The 17,780-nt window shown below is 38.0% G+C and overlaps 1 protein-coding gene across 1 annotated transcript in view; it reads right to left on the reverse strand.

Moving 5' to 3' along the window:
- The window catches only part of SPOCK1 (SPARC (osteonectin), cwcv and kazal like domains proteoglycan 1), a 274,227-nt gene that overhangs the window by 47,289 nt on the left and 209,158 nt on the right, over positions 1–17,780 (reverse strand). Inside the window, exon 6 of the mRNA XM_086851450.1 lies at positions 11,923–12,037. Within this exon, the coding sequence (XP_086707576.1) occupies positions 11,923–12,037 (115 nt within the window). The remainder of the gene's footprint in view (positions 1–11,922; positions 12,038–17,780) is intronic.

Genomic DNA, 17,780 nt, shown 5'->3' on the forward strand with positions numbered 1-17,780 from the left:
AAAATCAGACTGGGTATGAGTGGATAGACATTTGCAAGGCTGCCTTTGCAAAGCAAGAACCTTGGCAGTGTCAAGTGCTGCCATGAGCTCTCATTTTCCAAAATCCCTTAAAGTAGCAGATGTCTTTCCCCTTTCCTCAAATTCCTCATTCATTTCACACCCTAAACTATATGACTAGAAGAAAAAAAAAAAAAAGGGTCTAAAAAATTATGTGCAAAAATACTTTTTTTTTCACTTAATGCCTACTGTAAGAATTGTCTTAAACCTGTATTTATAGCATCATTTAAATACATATACCAGGCTTCTTTCTCCCTTTAGCTTCTCCAAAGTACATGCAGCACATTTTTTCAGTAGTGCTGTAGAGTTAACTTTTAGGAGACAGGACTTTTTACTTGTTTTTTGTACCCAGCACAGAGAAGTCTGTGACAGGAATGGCTCATCTCTAGACTAAAACAGTGAAAACTTGGCTCAGTCTCCTATTTCATCTTGGAAAATTCTTTCTGATAGAGCACTGCTGATCTGAGTATACAAAAAAGTCCCCAGACAAAGTCTTACCAATGCCCTGTAAAATATTGAAATATTTTTGGAGATGCCTCTCCTGGCATCCCTGAGGTTTAAATAAGTCTTTTTCACAGCTCAGAGCTGCTCCAAGTTATTCCTCGACCAACCAGCACACTGAGGCCTTTCCTCCTCTAAACAATTCCAACTAGAGAGCACTCATATAAACCAGATGTTCATATTATTAGAACCCAAGTGTGTAATTATGTACTTTGTGCTAATGAACTTCTTCTCATTCCTATTGCTCCAGTTCTCAAGGACATCCAACTGAAAATACAAAAAGGAACTTTTTTAAAATAAAATTGAAATACTGTCCAGTATTTTTTGAAAACAACTCAACTTCTTGACACAATGTAAACTGAACAGATAACAATTCCTTCCACTTGCTTGTTTATTGAAAAATCTATTTTAATCATTTATTGCCTTCAGGGTAACAGCATTCTCAAATGCACTTACTCTATCCACGATATAGCATACTCCTCATACAATTAAAAAACCAAATCAAAACACTTAAAAGTTGTATTTGCTGGTAAAAACAACCTGTGTTTTACAAATTCTGATCTGTAGATATATTTTTTTGTTCAGAACTTCTTACATGCTCATAGGATTTTACTAAATTCAGTAAAGTGATTAATATATAAGCTTCATATAACAATCTCAAATGTACAGTATCAAGATTTTATGGAAGATTTTTTTATTTATAATGTCCAGAATGCTAGTGTCAATATTTAAAACGAAAGGGAAGCATGATATATAGCTCATAACGCTGGTTAGTTTTGTGCCTTTGGCAATTTCCCTCAAACTAAGTCTCCACTGCCCAGCACTAATCTAATTTAGAGATAAGGTGCTTCATATATGAGATGCTTCTTCTAGTGCCTCTGCAGCCCATCAGGCTCAGAGAAAGGACTGCAAATGAGGGAAGGCTTTTTTTTTGCACAATCTCACTGCAGTTTGAAACTGCAGGATCTCCCCTTCTCTGGATGGGATCAGCTGGAAACAAACACTGGGTTCTGTGCATGGAAAAACTCAAGGTCTGCAAACTGTCCCTGCAACTTCAGTATTTTTCATAGGCTCTCATCAGAAATGGGCTATGCTGGTACCTGGGCACTGGGACTTGTGGATACAAAGTTGTTTCTGGTGTTTTCCTGGGTTTCATTTCAACCAAACACAGGCAGGAGCTAATTAATCCCTCTGTGAGAATAACAAAACAGAATGAGGCACCTTTTTTTATATAACTATTGCTTTAGCCACACCTGAATATTATTGTATAACATTAGCAGAGGATGTAACACACTTGAGAAATACGTGGGCATTGCTTTTTCACAGTGAGTGATTACAGAGACAAACAACCATGTACTGTAAGTGTTTGGAAAATCACAATAAAGACAGAGATAAGTATATTTTGTTGGCACTTCACATTCCCAAATGAAGTCCAGTTTTGATGGTCTCAACCAAGATGCCCAGGATTTTTCAAAAGATGGTATCCCTTTCTTGCTTTTTCTTTTGCATCTTAAACTCCTCATGAACATTTGCAACCTTTTCAAGAACTGAGAGCTTAAACCTGAATTTCAATTGTGAATGATCAATGAGGCTTCTGTAACAGGCAACTTGCTGTTTGAAATGACAGTGACATGATTTTATTTTACCCAGTTTTCATTTTTCCTGCTGACAGGGATTGTCTGATAAGCAAGTACTTGCTGCTACAAACCATACTTAAAATTTGGACAATTTTTGCATGTTGTATGTGCCCAATAACACCTGAACACCAATTATCTTTGTAAACAAACAGGAAAATAGGTCACAATGATAGTAAAATCACCTTCAGACAAGCAAGATGGAGCCAAGACTATAAATTATGCAATCCAAACACATAATGGTATCATTGTATAAAGTATATTCTCATAAAGGAAAATGTTTCCCCATAAACAAAGTCTTCTAAACTATTAATGAAATTGGAATACAATATTAGAGAAATGTAGTTAAGGCTACATTTTTTTAGCAATTATCTATTTTAGCTATTAACTATTATTTTTTTAGCTATTATTTAGCTATTTATTATTTAGCTAAAATCATCCTAGAGTAAACAGATTGCTTAGACATAAGCTTAACCACTCTGTATGTTATTATTAATTAGAATTATTAGAAAAGCTTGTCTGAATGCTTGCAAGGTCTAAGGATTTATAATTCAGCTCCAAATTTGAGGTTTGACTGTTGAAGCTAATCCCAAGGACTGGTCCAGAGAGGCTGCATCAGGACACCTGCAGGGAAGGTTAAATTCTGAGTGACCAACTCAGTCTTCAGAGTTTGACCCTATATCTGAAAAAATTACTAAATGTTAAAACATGGATATTTTAATATTTGAGGCAAAGAGATCTATGGTGGTTGCCTAGAAGCTTCTCCAATATTTTTTTTTTTGTGTTGCAGGATATTTTAGTATTTTCGTGTGGATGCTGGACTTCTGTTTGACAGAGATGGACTTGAGCCAAATCATTCAGATTTTAGTAATTTAGTAAAGATTCTCATTCTAGCCCACATCTAAGACAGCTGCTGTAGAGAAAACAGATAACATTATTTTTTTGATTTACATGCAGTCCATTAAACTGAATTACAAAAAAAAAGCAATTCTTCAGAGGAAAATTAATGTAGAAAGGTCCCTGTTGGGTCAATGGAAGCTATAAAATATGGAAGGATATATATTTGGAATGAGGTGGTGATATCACAAATGCCATCTCCCTTCTCCTGCACTAATAAGGAATTAGAAATTGAAGAAACCAAGAACTAATTTGCCACAATGCTGCATAAAAAGTTACAACCTGTCTGGAATGATCAATTAATCTCTAGGCTATACTCATTTATACCTCTACAGACTCAGAATAACTTAACCAAAACCAACCAGCTCAACATCGTTGATGAAACTATTCCAAATTTATACTGGAGTAACTAAAGATGGAATTTAGTCCTTAAGATACCAAAGAAAAAAAAAACCAAACAACCAAGAAAACAGAAAAAGATGTATTAGAAACATCAACAGTCTTATTTTCTTCTGAATTTTACTAAAAAGGTTTTCTGTTTTTTTTTTCCATCTCACACTGGGATGTTTTAGCTTAACATTGATGCCTTAGGATTTAGCTTTTGCATTTTTCAGAGCCTGTATTGCTTTAGTGTGTAACTCTAAAGCTTCATAGTCTGTCAAGTTACTATTCTCCCATTTCATTCAGACAAAACTATTTCTCTCTAGGCCTGGGACTCATGGATACCTCACTGTCTCAGGCCCTGAAAAGTATAAACAGAAGTGAACTGGGGAAGGAATATGAGTTCATTACCTGAAGCTGTAATTGGAGGATTAATCCCTGATATACAAATAGACCAAACTTTTATCTGAAATACTCATGACCATTGTCCATCCTGGGTGTAACCTCTGGGAGGCTTTTGACTGCCCAAGGTGCACCTATTGAAGGCCTTTATTAAATACCCAGAATTAAATATTCTCTTAATTTTGTGTAGCCTCTTTTTTAGGTTGCCACTCTAAGGCATCAACACCAGTGACATGTGCTATAATTTATTTCACTGACATTTTTATAGAGATTTTACAAACTTTTTCTTTGAGTAAATGTTAGCAAAATATTCAAAAAATGCATAAATCAATATCCATGAGAAAAAAACTATATGGAACCAGTCTTATTTATTTGATTTCGTTTATGATGAGAGAAAGTTTAGTGCTCTAATTATCAGTATCAGCACACAAACACCTGCTGTTACTAGATGGTGTTTCTATTAACAGAGTGTGCCACTTCAATAGTTTTCTGGTGGCAATCCAAAATCAAATTACTTCTTGTCTGAAAATTATTGTTACTTGCTGACACAAAGTGTTTACTATGTCTGTCATTTTCTAACCTTTTATTTATGCCAAAAAAAAGAAATCAATAGCCATTTTAACTTCTTTTTTTTTTTAATGCAGTATTAAAAATGTTGTAGAAACCAACAACCATTGAGCTGTCTCAGTGTGTTCTCACTGTTTTTGTGGGTTTTTGCATCCCAGTATCCTTTGGAATTCTGTGCAGGATCAGTGATCCAGGTGATGCCTACACTGCCCTTGGGACCTGTGGCCCATTTAGATTTGGGTTGTGTATTGAATTTAATGTGGAGCTGAGCAATCCATAGCTACATGTTACATGAATGAGACCCACCAAATCAATTCTGTCAATATTATTTCTATTTCAGACCACTCCTGGGAAGGGGTGAAACCTGTATTTACTGCTAAGCCTGGGCAAATGTACAACTAAAAATGCTTGAGAAAACGTAAGGACTTGACTCAGCTACAGAGAGCTGCCAGGGAATTAACACAGCCTTAAAAGTTCTCTTTCAAAAGATTTCAAAAGGATTGAAAAGAATATCCTACTGTTTTTAATATAATTACACCACAACACAGTTATTTTAATGCAGTTCTTGTCTCCCGCTGCTGTCTGGGATTAGTCCTTATTTAGCAATGATGAGGAATTTTGTCTCATGTCCTGGTTCAACCTTGAAAATTATGTCAGGAATTTTGGCTCAACGTTATTCTCTTGCCATGTAAGCTTGCTAAAGAGATGCATTTACCAAAAGGAGAAATCCTGCTGACAGGGATGTTGCTGCTACAGTCAGCATCCTCCCAGCAAGCACCTGAAAGCAGCAAAGAGAACAACACGCTCCGAGTGCTGCCTGCTCCTCCTTTCTGTCCATGCTGCCTCTAAAGCAGATGTTGTCTGCTATATTTTGGAGCCTGCTGTAATTTGATCCAATCCATAGAAGATCATGCTGAAAAAGTGACAGTTAGTCAATGGATTGTATTGCCCCTAACTTGTTATCTGTCTGGGGCCTGCTGCAATCAATGCTTCTGTACTGAGTTCCAAAACTTAGAGCCAGATCAAACCACAACATTTCTACAGGGGACAATTCTGTCTCCTTTTCAAGTTCATGTCAAAGCAGGCTACACATAGGCACCTGAGTGCTTTCTGTGCATAACTGTTGAATGCATAAAAATATTTTAATTCATACTCCTCGGTAAAAAAAGCATTGAGGTATCACAGAGCCAAAGCTAAATTTACTCTCAGGCCTAACCAAGTTTTTTGGGCTGATTTTCCTTTAAAACACAGTTATGATGGAAAATACAACAACCCGAAAATTTGCATTTCATTTCCATTGTATAATGGACTTTGTACTTTTTACATGTAATTCAGAACCTCAGTATGGGTATACTGAATGGTGGTGAAAAATCCAAAAGTATTTTCTCATGTTGAAAAGTGATTTTAGATACGATGTTTGAAATCTCTCTATATTCTTCCTTTGCAAAGCTTTGAGCTCTTAAATCATACCATTATGGTTGTTTGCACCCACATGCTAAAATATGGTGCTCATATACTGGTGCAAGAGAAATTTAGATTTGTTTATTCAATGATAAAGTTTGCAATTCACATTATGTGGTGTCCAACTATACAATCATTCAGTTGTATTTGGGAACAGGAAAAACACATGAATTTGATAACTGGCCTTTCCCCCATCAGCTCTTGCTTTTGTCCTGTGCACAAAAGGAAGATTCATGTCAGGTCAAGAAGCAGAACAAAACGCCCTCCAGCCACGACTGCTTTGCTCTTTCTTCTGACACTGGCAAGAGCTTGATTTTGCTGGCTCAGTCTTGGAGCTATTGGCTTTTGCTTCCAAGAGAAATGGGTGACACCAACAGCCATGCATGGGGAGCAGAGGTATCAGCCTGCTTCCTGACTTTCTTTAATCAAATATTAATTGGGTGCAGTCTTACTTCACTACTCACGAACAGTATCTTTCAGAAGGGAAAAGAGTGAATCTTTCATGCTTTAGGGATGCTTTTCCATGCTTTTGGAATAAAAACTGATCTGCTTGTGTGAAATCTTGCAAGCAAGAAAAATTGTATTGGTAATAGTAATTATTATTTACAGAAACAACATAGCTTGGATTTACTTGGGTAAGTTCATTACATCATGTAACAAATTAAAAAACTGAATTGTAGTATTCACACAGAAAATTTTGGAGCAAAAAAATCAGATCCTGCATAGTTTAGAGCTAACAAAACTACTATTCACTGATGAAGTCCAGAGGAGAAAACCCACCTAGTTTTCATGAGATATACTGCAGCTTGGTTAACTTTAATTTTGGAGTGTTTTTGTTTTATCATTCCTAGAGTTTGAGAGTCAAGTAAGTAACTTAGAAATCTACCTGGAAATTCAGTGTCAGAAAGAGCCTTTTTTCAAAACTAAAGCCATAAAAGGAAATATTTCCTGATGAATCTGCACCAATTTCAAATCAACCATGATCATGACTCATACTTCATCTCCATAAACTTTAGAATTATATACTCTGCAATTATGAAAACCTGTGAACAGCAATTTGAAGCTGAAATATTTGCTGAAAGTGGATTTCAAGATTTTAAATTATTTTAGTTGTCAGTGATTCAGACACAAGAAGTGATAGAACTCATTTGGGAAACAAGACTGATTTCTTTCAATGAACTTCATGCACTGAGTGCTCTTTCTATATAGGAAAGGAACATTAGACTTTCTCATCCATCACACCCAATAGAGCTGGTAGTTAAATGCTACAATTCATACCCTAAACAATGCAGATTCTTGATCAAGCTTGCCAAGACCTATTCCTGCAACTTAAAAATATTCCCTTGATTCTCAGAAATTTAAACAACACTTGGCATATTTGAATATATTTCTTTCTGCCTATTGACCTTATATTCCCCTTATCAAGATAATAGAATTTCCTTAGAAGTTGCCTTGGGCATTTCTGCAAGGTCAAAAGCACATAATGCACAGACAGGGATGAACCTACTTTGAATTACTGCATCCATTCATGCTCCAGTGGTTCTGCAACCCTGATGGCAACAAATGAAGTCTGGTGTGTTGGGAGTACAGCACTCAGAAAGCACAGAAAAGGTATGGTCAGAAAGAGCCTTGACAGGCTGTTAAACATTTACCACCCCTAACACAGACCACAGTCACAGAGCAACGGGGGAAGTTGACAGAACTACATTATTGCAACCACAAATTCACACCTGCCAAGAGACACCCTAGTCATTGCACTGTGTTGGTGTCCTGATAGAATGAACAGCACATTCAAGGGATGAATTTGCCAGGAGGTTCTGAAGAACTGAAACAGTTTTGTTTCTTATCTGAAGTTATTTATGGTGGGTTTTTTGGAAGCTTCATTCAGTCTAAAAAATAATTTCTTGATTGATGCTTGATGAGGACTCTACTTGCTATTGCAAAGTAGTACTAAGAGCCAGCAGCAGACAAGGTTCTGTGCCTTAAATAATTTCTGTCACTTAGAGACAGTTTCTAGTCCTTTTCTTTTGTTGAAATTATAACCTTATTCATGTTATAGTATTAAATCAAAGGCATACACACTCTGGAAGGACAGCTAACCTCAGGGCAGTTTACAGCTCAACCTCTGTCTCTGGGTAGCAGAGTTGAAAATCAGCAGCTATCATGGAAACATATTGTAAACCTGGGATACTGCTGTGAATAATGAAGCATATCAAGTGTTTGGATAAATCAAAGGAATCTAAATGGGCCTAAAACAGCAAAGAGTAAAAGCATTAGGCCTTGTCTTCTTTCCAAAATCTTCCATTAGTACCTTCACAGAGACCAGTTTTCTACCTCTCAGATACTGATTCAAAATTCCATTTAAGAAAATGAAGAACATGATCCTGCCATCTCCTCAAAGATTTAACTTTATGGTAGAAAGATTTTATTGTTGTTATTTGCCATTAAAGGTAATAATTCTGGCATAGTTTTCTTTTGCTTGCATTTGTGCTATTTTATTAATGTTTCCATAGTAGCATTTAGCACTGTAAAAAGAATTCCAATTTTTAACCTGATTATTAGTCTTCATTTTCATCCTCAAAGCTGGTATGTTTTCGAAGAAGCTCAGGGAGGGGGAAGGAATAAGACTCAGACACTGCAGTCCATCGCTACGTCTGAGCACATACACTTAGATTGCTTTTCTTTGATGCTGCTGCCAATTTTATTCACAAGCGTATAAAAAAAAGGTCATGACATTTAGAATTACAGTACTTTGGAAATTAAATGTTCCTTTAAATTTTTAATTTCTGTAAGTAATTTATCATGGAATAATATTTGAATATGATTGAACGAATATGCGAAGATTAATGCAAACTGTCTTCAAACTGGAAGTTCACAACCACATATGTTTAACCTTGTTGTGTAATAGGTATAAAAACATTGATATGTGAGCTCCAAGAGCTGCATTCCCATATTGCTGGAAGCACTTGCACTGTTACTCTCCTTAGTATTTTTCCACTGGCTTATCTGTATAAGGCATGAGGTTTAGCTCTCTGTCATTTTCTACTTAACATTACACTTCACAAACCTGGCAACTAAATAAGGAGCAAAAATGAATCCCAGTGATCTGCAAAGTTTTTTCACGTGAATTTTTATGTGAGAAATCAAACTACTGATTTTTAGGCTAATTCAGCAATATGAATAATATTATTGTAGCATATGAGGAAATAAAATAATTTTGTGTGAACATTAGAGAAAGCACTAAGATACCATATAACCAACATTCTAGTCAGAAGCTCCCAACTCAGAGATGTGGGCACCTGATGAAGAGGAGGTCACTGACGTGCTCTCATGGCCAGATTTGGGAGTCTATTGTCAAGGAAGGGACTTGCCCATCTCACTGTCCTGGTTTAGGGCACACAGTTTAACATCACAGTCACCCCAGGACACACACACAGGTTCATCAGATGGTTTAGGTTGGACCTTTCAGATCACTGAATCCAGCTGTGAACTCAGCACTGCTGTATCACCTTAGCCATTGGTCAGGGCTTGTTTCTCCAAAGCCAGCTGACACTCTTTGCTCAGCAGAAAAAGGAATCTTACAAAAGGCAACCGCAGACTCTGGAAATTTTTTTGTGGTCAGCAACTACAATTCATAATTTCCTCATACACTAAAGAAAGCTGACTGAGCCCCAGTCTGGAAAGGGCAGACACACACAATTCCAAATCCCTGCTCAGATGCTGCTAAAATTGTACCTGCATAACATTTATGCCAGTGTGTATAATTTATTTGTGTTTTCTAGTGGAAACTCCTGGGAGCACTTTGTTAGAAGACTTACAAACTCTGAAATATTCAGTTTGAGACTCCATTGCACTCAGTGGGTCAACTGAAGAGACAATGTCTGAAGAAAGGAGATTGAGGAAGATAAAGGAAATCTTTAACTGAAATGTTACTGGCACAGAGATCCAGAAGAAAAGCAAGTTATAAAGCATCTTTGCTATTGATTATTTGATTCTCAACTCTAAACCCTTTTGTGGACATTTCAGTACTTAATATTAGTAATCAATAACAATAACAATAATAATATCCATGTCACCAGGGCAATGGCAGGAGCATTGCTAGTTCAAGTCTGGCCTCTTGAAAAAGCCTTCAGGAAAGTTGCTCTGCAGATCATCCAATTCATTAAATTAATGCTTTGTTGGCTGGAGTTAAAGTTTGAGTTGGGCAAAACAAAAGCCTGGGTTTCAGAATACATATACCCTGTCAAATTGCATTTATCAAGATAAGGGTTATTAGAATCTTTTTTCTCTTGTGTGAATGAAATTGTAAGCTTGAAATGTCACTGAAGATTTATTAATCTGATACTCTTTCTGATAAGGACAGAGAAATAGAAAGGGCAGAGAAAAAGAAATATTTCTTGTAGCCTGATAAGGACTACAAGAAATAGAAAATATGAATAAGGCAATTTATCAGTGGGCATTCTGTAACCAAAAGATTCAAGCCACACAAAGTGATAGTACAGTTATATATCTATTTCAGAACACTGCCATTTACAACACTTGGTCGAAGTTTGAGAGCTGTGCAGAAAAATGTCTGCAATTTTCAGAGAAGGATATTTAATTAAACCTGAATTTTCAAACTGTAGGATGGACTAACATTTGATCTACAAAGTAGATGGAGGCCTAATATAAAAACTGGTGCTGTGCTAGAGTATACAATGTGTGCAGGGAGAACCACCAGCAGGATCACCAGTGTTCTTAGCTGAGGTGACAGGGCCTAAACTAACCAAAAGAAATGTTTAAACATTAAATGTTTAAATATTTTTTCCCTGTTTCTGTGCCTGATACCTGTAAAACGTCCACAGTGGGGAGGAGTAAGAGTGAACAGAGGTTCACAATTATTTTGGGTCCAACAGGCCCTTGTTAAAGCTTCTTGTTTGTTATACTCCATGTGATGCACAATACATAATTTAATAATAATTTAATAATAAACACATGTCATTACTCAACATGACAGAACAAACCCTGACTAACCACCACTGGTTTTGTGAGCTCCCAATACAGGCAGGAGTCCAGCAGCAGCCAGTGAGTTAAACTTTCTGCAATCCTGAGAGAGGGGAGACAACAGGATTCTAAACCAGGCCTAAATCCAGGCTCATGCTCACTGAGCCAGCTCACCAGAACATCTGCACTGGTACCAAGAAACCACAGCAACAGAAACCAACTTTTTTCTTCCAAAGGGCTTTCCTCATATCAGAGAGAAAACTTAGACAGAACCTGGCTGTGACACCTCCCCTCCTGCTGGACTTCTCCTTTCAGTCAGTCCCTTCCCTTCTGATAGAACCAGTTCCCTTCGGATGAGATCACTCCGAGACAGGCTGTGCTTGCTTCCTTGGAAAAGACCTGAGTGAATGAGCTCACCAAGCTTTCAGACCCTCAGAGAGAACTCACCAGAGAGCTGGCAGGGAAAAAGGCCATTTGTGCTGAGACTCCAGCCTTCAGTTTGATACAGCATCATTTGCAATGACTTTGTTATTGAAACAGATTTATACATGAATACAGATACATCTGTACATTCAATATGTATTTGACTTCTAATGGTAATATTAATAACAATAGAGATTTAAATGATAATTCAGGTCCCATGTAGTACATGTGCAACTTTAAATGACTTTTTAGTTAACACAGTCTACTGTTTTTTTTTTTTTTAACTCACAAAATAATGAACCATCAAGTAATATATTTTCTTTTGTACTTTCTTCTACAATTCTTCAATATTTCCATTTGAAATGCCTTCATTTAAAATTGAGATTCATTAGCTAGAATTTAGTTTTCCTATGAGACTCTCTCAAGTAGGAGTTGGTTTTGCAGCAATTAAGGTGTCTGAAAGCACTACCTGTTTAGAAAATGGTTAGATGCACTTTATCTCTTTTTCAGAAAGCCTTACATAGAAAATGTGCCAGTTAAGAAAACTCTTTCTTACACTTTTATACATAGCAGGAGCCAAATTATCTGCCATGATTTCCTTAACAGTTCAACTTACCAGTCTTCTCCATCTTGTGTTTTAAACTTTCAGGTCCTGGCAGGCAAGGGCAGGGCCCTTCACATCGAGCTGTGATGGTTTTGCCAGAAGTACATGCATGGAACTCCATCTTGCACTAGAAGCATTAAAAAAAACCACAAGAATACTAATTAGGACAAGATATAAAATAGCAGCTATGGATTAAATGAGAAATTGTGTTATCAGTAGTAATGGCATTGGATAGATTGCAAAACTTCAGTCTCTACTGCAAATACTTTTATAAGATAACACTGACTATTCCTAGCCTTTGTTGTTTGCATTACCTACATTTTAGTTCTGACTTTCTTCCAAGAGTTTTGTGCCTGTGCAGTTGCCCTCTCTTCAGTGACTACCCCACAGGTACTCCCCCATTCTGTGTCCAGCAGCACCAGGGTCCGGACACTGGACCAAGGTAGTAATAAAATCAGGTGAAAGATAACAGCACAGGGCTGCAGAAACACAAGTGTTCTCTTTGGCTTGATACCTAATGAACCAAATTCAGCTCCACTTTTTGTCTTCTTCAAGCATTGCTTTTACAAGACCAGAAACCAAGGGCTTTTGATACACAGGGGAGTGTTGCTGTGGCGCCCAGGCTGGATGTCCTCCCTGAAGGGACTGCCCCCTGCCAAGGAAAATGGGAATGCTGGGCTGCAAAATCCTTTTGATCTGAGTTTCATTGAAGATTAATTCTCTGATTCATTTAAAAGCAGTCCAACATGTTTACCCACTGGGACATGACGTGTTACTGAAGGACACGGTGCCTGAGACCATGGTGTTACCACGGAGGATCCAGTGGGCAGCTGGAGCTCACTGGGCAACAGCCACTGCTGAAACCCACAGCATCATCCTCTGTAATTCCAGTGCAGTGGGAGCCAAGAGAACAGAGCAGGATGTTGTTACAAGATAAACACCTCCTGCTTTGAAAGTACTGCAAATATCTTGGCTTTGCCTGTGTTTGTTTTTGTTAAAAGGGCTCATTGTTGCCCAAGGTTCAATCTAGCAGCAGGAGACCATTATGCTATGCCTACATCCCATTCTGTTGTCATTATCCCCCCACCATCCTCACCTTCAATGCATCAGGGTGATTCTATGCTCTCTGTGATGTCCTGCCCTTCTCATTTAGAAAATGCACGGCCACACACAAACATGTGCAAGCTTAGCTTACATTTTACACCAATTTCTCACAAGACTGAAGGGAATATATGTACTTATTTTTCAACTGTTTACTCCATAAATACACTCTGCACTGAGCACAGAAACAAGAGAGAGCATATCAGAAGGAGAACAGGAGAAAGGACAACACTGAGTGCAGACCTGAAGGCAATGACTTTCTGCAGCATATTCAGATAGTCAATATGTTATTGAGAACACAGGCATAAATCTTCCTGCAGCTGGAGCTGATAATTCAATCCCTTACAGAACATCAATTACTTACATATTTTATTATGCATAATAAATGTAAATTATGTATCTAAGCATTAGCAATTATACTTCAAATACCAGTCTTTAAGATGGCACCAGCCTATTTCAAGCCCATTATTATCTGCAGTTAAGAAAGGAATAACTTTATACTTAGAAACACCAAGTTTTTCCTCAGCTTTCTAGACAATTGATAAAAATTACGACCAAAAAGCTAGACAAAAAACCAAAAAAATAAACTGCTTGAACTGGTTGTATTATCTGAGGACCAGCAGGAAAGCTTGAAGATCACAATGCTGCAGTCACGTGTGAGTAAGTTTACACCCATGATTAACCACATTATATTCCCACCATGCTTGTTTGGGATGTTTGGTGTTGGGGGATGAATATTAAAGAACTCCATAATTTTAAATATTAAATTAGGATAATACAAATGATTTTTCAACACCTAATGTAGGTAAGTCTTTATTCTTTCCCTAAAGGAAAACATGGTGATGTCTTACTTTGCATGTGATGGTGTGCTTACTCACTGTGATAACCTACATTTGATTTAATGACTTTGCCTAAGCCTCACTCAGTGATATTCAGAGGCAGAGTGGCCACAGAGGATGTCTTAATATGTAAGGATATAGAGCAATAATCACTGTTTGGGTTATTCTGCCACTGGATCTACAGCTTTAAGGAGCCTGCTGGCTTTCACCAGACCATGGACAATAAAATGATACACAGTACTTGGAAAAACTTTGTCTTTCACACCAAAGGGACATTGTACATCTTGCAGACACGAGTCACAAAGCTCCTTGCAGTGATTGTGCACAGGACTCAGTGGGAACAGCCCCACAGTTTTGGGCCAGTCCCTCTCATTTCAGGGGACTCATTTTGCCACTGATATGACTGGGTATGCCTCAACTCTGCTGAGATGCTTTAGTAGAGATCCCTGGGTTGTGCAAGCTTTGTGTTTTTCTGCAGCCTCCCTGGTGTGTGAACTGCATTTGTTTACTCTGAACCCCAAGGCCCACATAAACATCTCTAAACTATTTTACTGCAAATGGAAAAGCAGCTCTGTTATTTGTTGCTAAATGTATACAGAGATCAATAAAGTATATGAGGGGAGAAATGGTTGAACATATTCATGGAAAATTCATAAATTAATTTATTCAACTAAGATGTGGGAAATTACTGCAGAGTGTGTTTTGGTTAAAGTGTTCCCCTGAGAATCCACTACTCGTATAATGATTCCCTCTTTATTGTCAGTGAATCTACAGCAATGTGTTTTGCATAAGCATTCACATTTGAGGAAGAAAGAAAATAGCTACATAAAATTTATTCCTAGCTATTTTATTCTTGTCTGTTAGTTTCCAGCCTCCAGTTCCCACTAGAGGAGAATCTGGATTTTTTTTTTTTAATGATATAATAAAACAGTGTATCTCTGCCTTTATTTCGGCTGCCAAAACCTGGCAGCCAGGTTTTGATCTAACCTTCAAATGAGTAATCCTGTGAAATAAGTTACTGTGATTTTTTCTGAAAGGCTGTATATTTGACTACTGAATGTTTTAATGGACGTCTTGGTACAGCCCAGTGCATTAATGCCATGAAGAGCTTTGCATCCTGACACAAGCAACTCATGGATTTGCTTAAAATGCAGACAGGTGCAGCAGCACATCCAAGCCCTGACAGCACCTTTCAGTAGCAAAGCAGTGGCATTGAGATGTAATTGCAGGTGCCCCAGGGAGGCCTGTGACATCCTGTGTGCCCAGGATTGCTCCTGTTCATCAGGCACAAAGAAGACAGAGCCCTCACAGAATCCTGGGCAATCTCACAGCCTCCATAACAAACTCCAGGGAAGGGGATGAGGAGAGAACACTACCCAGGCTCTCTGAGACCCCTGTTTGGTGTTAGGGCATCAAATCATAGAGCATCCTGAACTGGAAGGAACTCACAAGGATCATCAAACACCAGCTCCTGATTGATTCACAAGCCAAAAATCTATAGCTGAAAATTTGTTGTAGTCATGCTAATACAGGAGAAAGTGTTAGGTTCCAAACTTCTGTAGCTTCTATCATTAATTTAATGTGAATTAAACAGGAGGGTATGTAGGAATTAGCAGACAATATACTTGACGAAGATAAACAGGAAGTCTCATTTAAGAAAGAGTGAACACTGAAACAGGAGGTTAAATTTTATAGTATACTAATTAAGTGTTAAACTCCTGAGATATTACATCATATTAATGGCAGTGTCTCTAAACCTGTTGATGAGCAGTGCTCTTGCCTGGAAGACACTACATTTTTAGCACTCTACAGCTTTTTACATTTTCACCAAGAATGATTTCACTGCAGTGTTTGTTTTATGGTGCATCTTTTGTTCACTCACAATATGTCTCTTCAAAACTACACATACAAATAACAAAAGCTCATTATTTTCTACCTTATCTTTTACCCACTAGCTGCCACAGGCAGAAGTTAAAATTTCCTAAAATTATAGCATGTATATATTTTTAGTCCAGAGTTTCTTGGTATCAGTAGTGTTTCCTACCTATCTGTCTTAGCAGATAATTAGAATCCATTGGAATTCAGACACCCCTTTGAGAGGGGTTGTTTGTTTACAAGCTTTAGAGCAGTGTTCGCCATTGCTTCCTTAGCTGGGACTCTTATCAGTATTTTCTTTATAAGCCTCTGCTTCCAGTTTTCATCAGATGGAAAAAAAAAAAAAATACAGTATTTGGAACACACTCAGATCAAGTGTGGGTTTTTTTTAAAAACTTGTCACAACAAAAAAAGCTTCAGTATCTTCTCTACAAATCCGGAAAGAAATGTCAGATGGTGTGCTCCCATTGCATCCTGCTGAACACATACATTAACTTTTAATGGGAATTCTCCAAACTTTTCAGGCTCTGTAAAACCTGAAATAAGGATTGAAAGACAGCAGCCAACCACATGAATTCACGTTCATTAAAAAAACCAGACACTGGTGTGAAGTCTTGAGGCGAGTCTCGGATTCTGGGCTGTGTGGTCCCTTAGCACTTGCCCTCCCTGCCGTGGGCTCTGAGCCCTTTTGCTGCTCTGCAAACCAGAGCCCCACACTCCTGGGTGCTGGGAAGGAGAGGGGCTGCCCTGAGACACAGTGCCTCAGGGTGGGCTCTGAAAATAGGGGCCAAGCTCTGTCCCCAGGACTGAGCACTTGGGCTTTCTGTGGGCACTAGGGGCTGTTCCACAGCCAGACCAACACTCTTAGTACCTGGTGCAGTCATCTCATTTCTCTGGGCACCCTTCTGCTCACAGAGTAAAGCTGCCCACTGCCAGGCCTCCTGCCCTGCTCATGCACTGCTCCAGGACGGGACTGGCTTTGCTATTGCAATAAAAATAAAAGGGAGGCTGGAGGAAAAAAATAATTATAATAAAAACCCACATTTTTTTTTCCTATTAGAATAGCTACCAGGCGAGCACACAACACTTAATCTTTGCAATAAAAGCTGTACAAAGATATCTTAAAATCCTGGAGCTCTAATTAGGAGCTATGTTCTCCTTATGAGAATACATAGCTGGTGTTGATATTAATGGGACTTATGCATGCATACCACTGGTGGAATAAACTCTAATTAACACAACCAATCTATTGTGTAAATACATATTAAAGCCTTTTTAAAATGTGTGCTAGCTCTGGCTTTGAAGCAGATGTTATAGCTGATGGGCTCAGAAATTCCCCTCTCTGCAAGGAATGACATGAAGGACCTTATTATATCTCAGGTAAACAACAAATATTTGAGCATGTCTCTCACTGCACACTTAGCTGACAAGCTGATGGTTCATAATCTGCTAGAAAAAGAGAACAGCTTCCAGGTGGAGGGTCAAGAAGGAAGACACCCAGGTTCCAAGCCACTGATATTAAATGGGCTGAATAGATTTATGCAGCCAAATGGAGTAACATCAAAATGTCTCACATAGCAAAGCTCCAAGGACCAGAATTTCATCCAGAGTGCATAACTCTGCCCTTTGCAATCCTGCAGCTCTAATGAGGGAAAGCTGCAGGACTTTGCCCTCTGAGTAAAACTACCAGGGAACAGAAGGAAAGCATGAGATCCCAGCAACCTTTAAATATCAGGATAAGTCAAGCAGTCACATCAGCAACTGCACATGCTCCAAGCACATGGCTCAGGTCCTTAAGATTAGATTTGCCAGGTTTAAGATTTTTAAAATGCAACAATTTTTTTTTTTAATTATTAAAATTTTTAGCTGCTTTTTTATTAAATCCCAGCCATATACAATCAGAAAGTTACATGTTTTTTCACTAATACAGAATAAGTTTAAACTATGAAGCACCATCTTCAAAGCAACAAGAAAGTCAGTTCATCTTCCAAGAAGAAACAACTGATTCTTGGGCTTTGGAAAAGAAGAAGCTGAGTTGCAACTGGTAATTCAAGA

The sequence above is a fragment of the Cyanistes caeruleus genome, chromosome 15, assembly GCF_971803275.1.
Source record: "Cyanistes caeruleus chromosome 15, bCyaCae1.hap1.1, whole genome shotgun sequence".
NCBI classification, from domain to species: Eukaryota; Metazoa; Chordata; class Aves; order Passeriformes; family Paridae; genus Cyanistes; species Cyanistes caeruleus.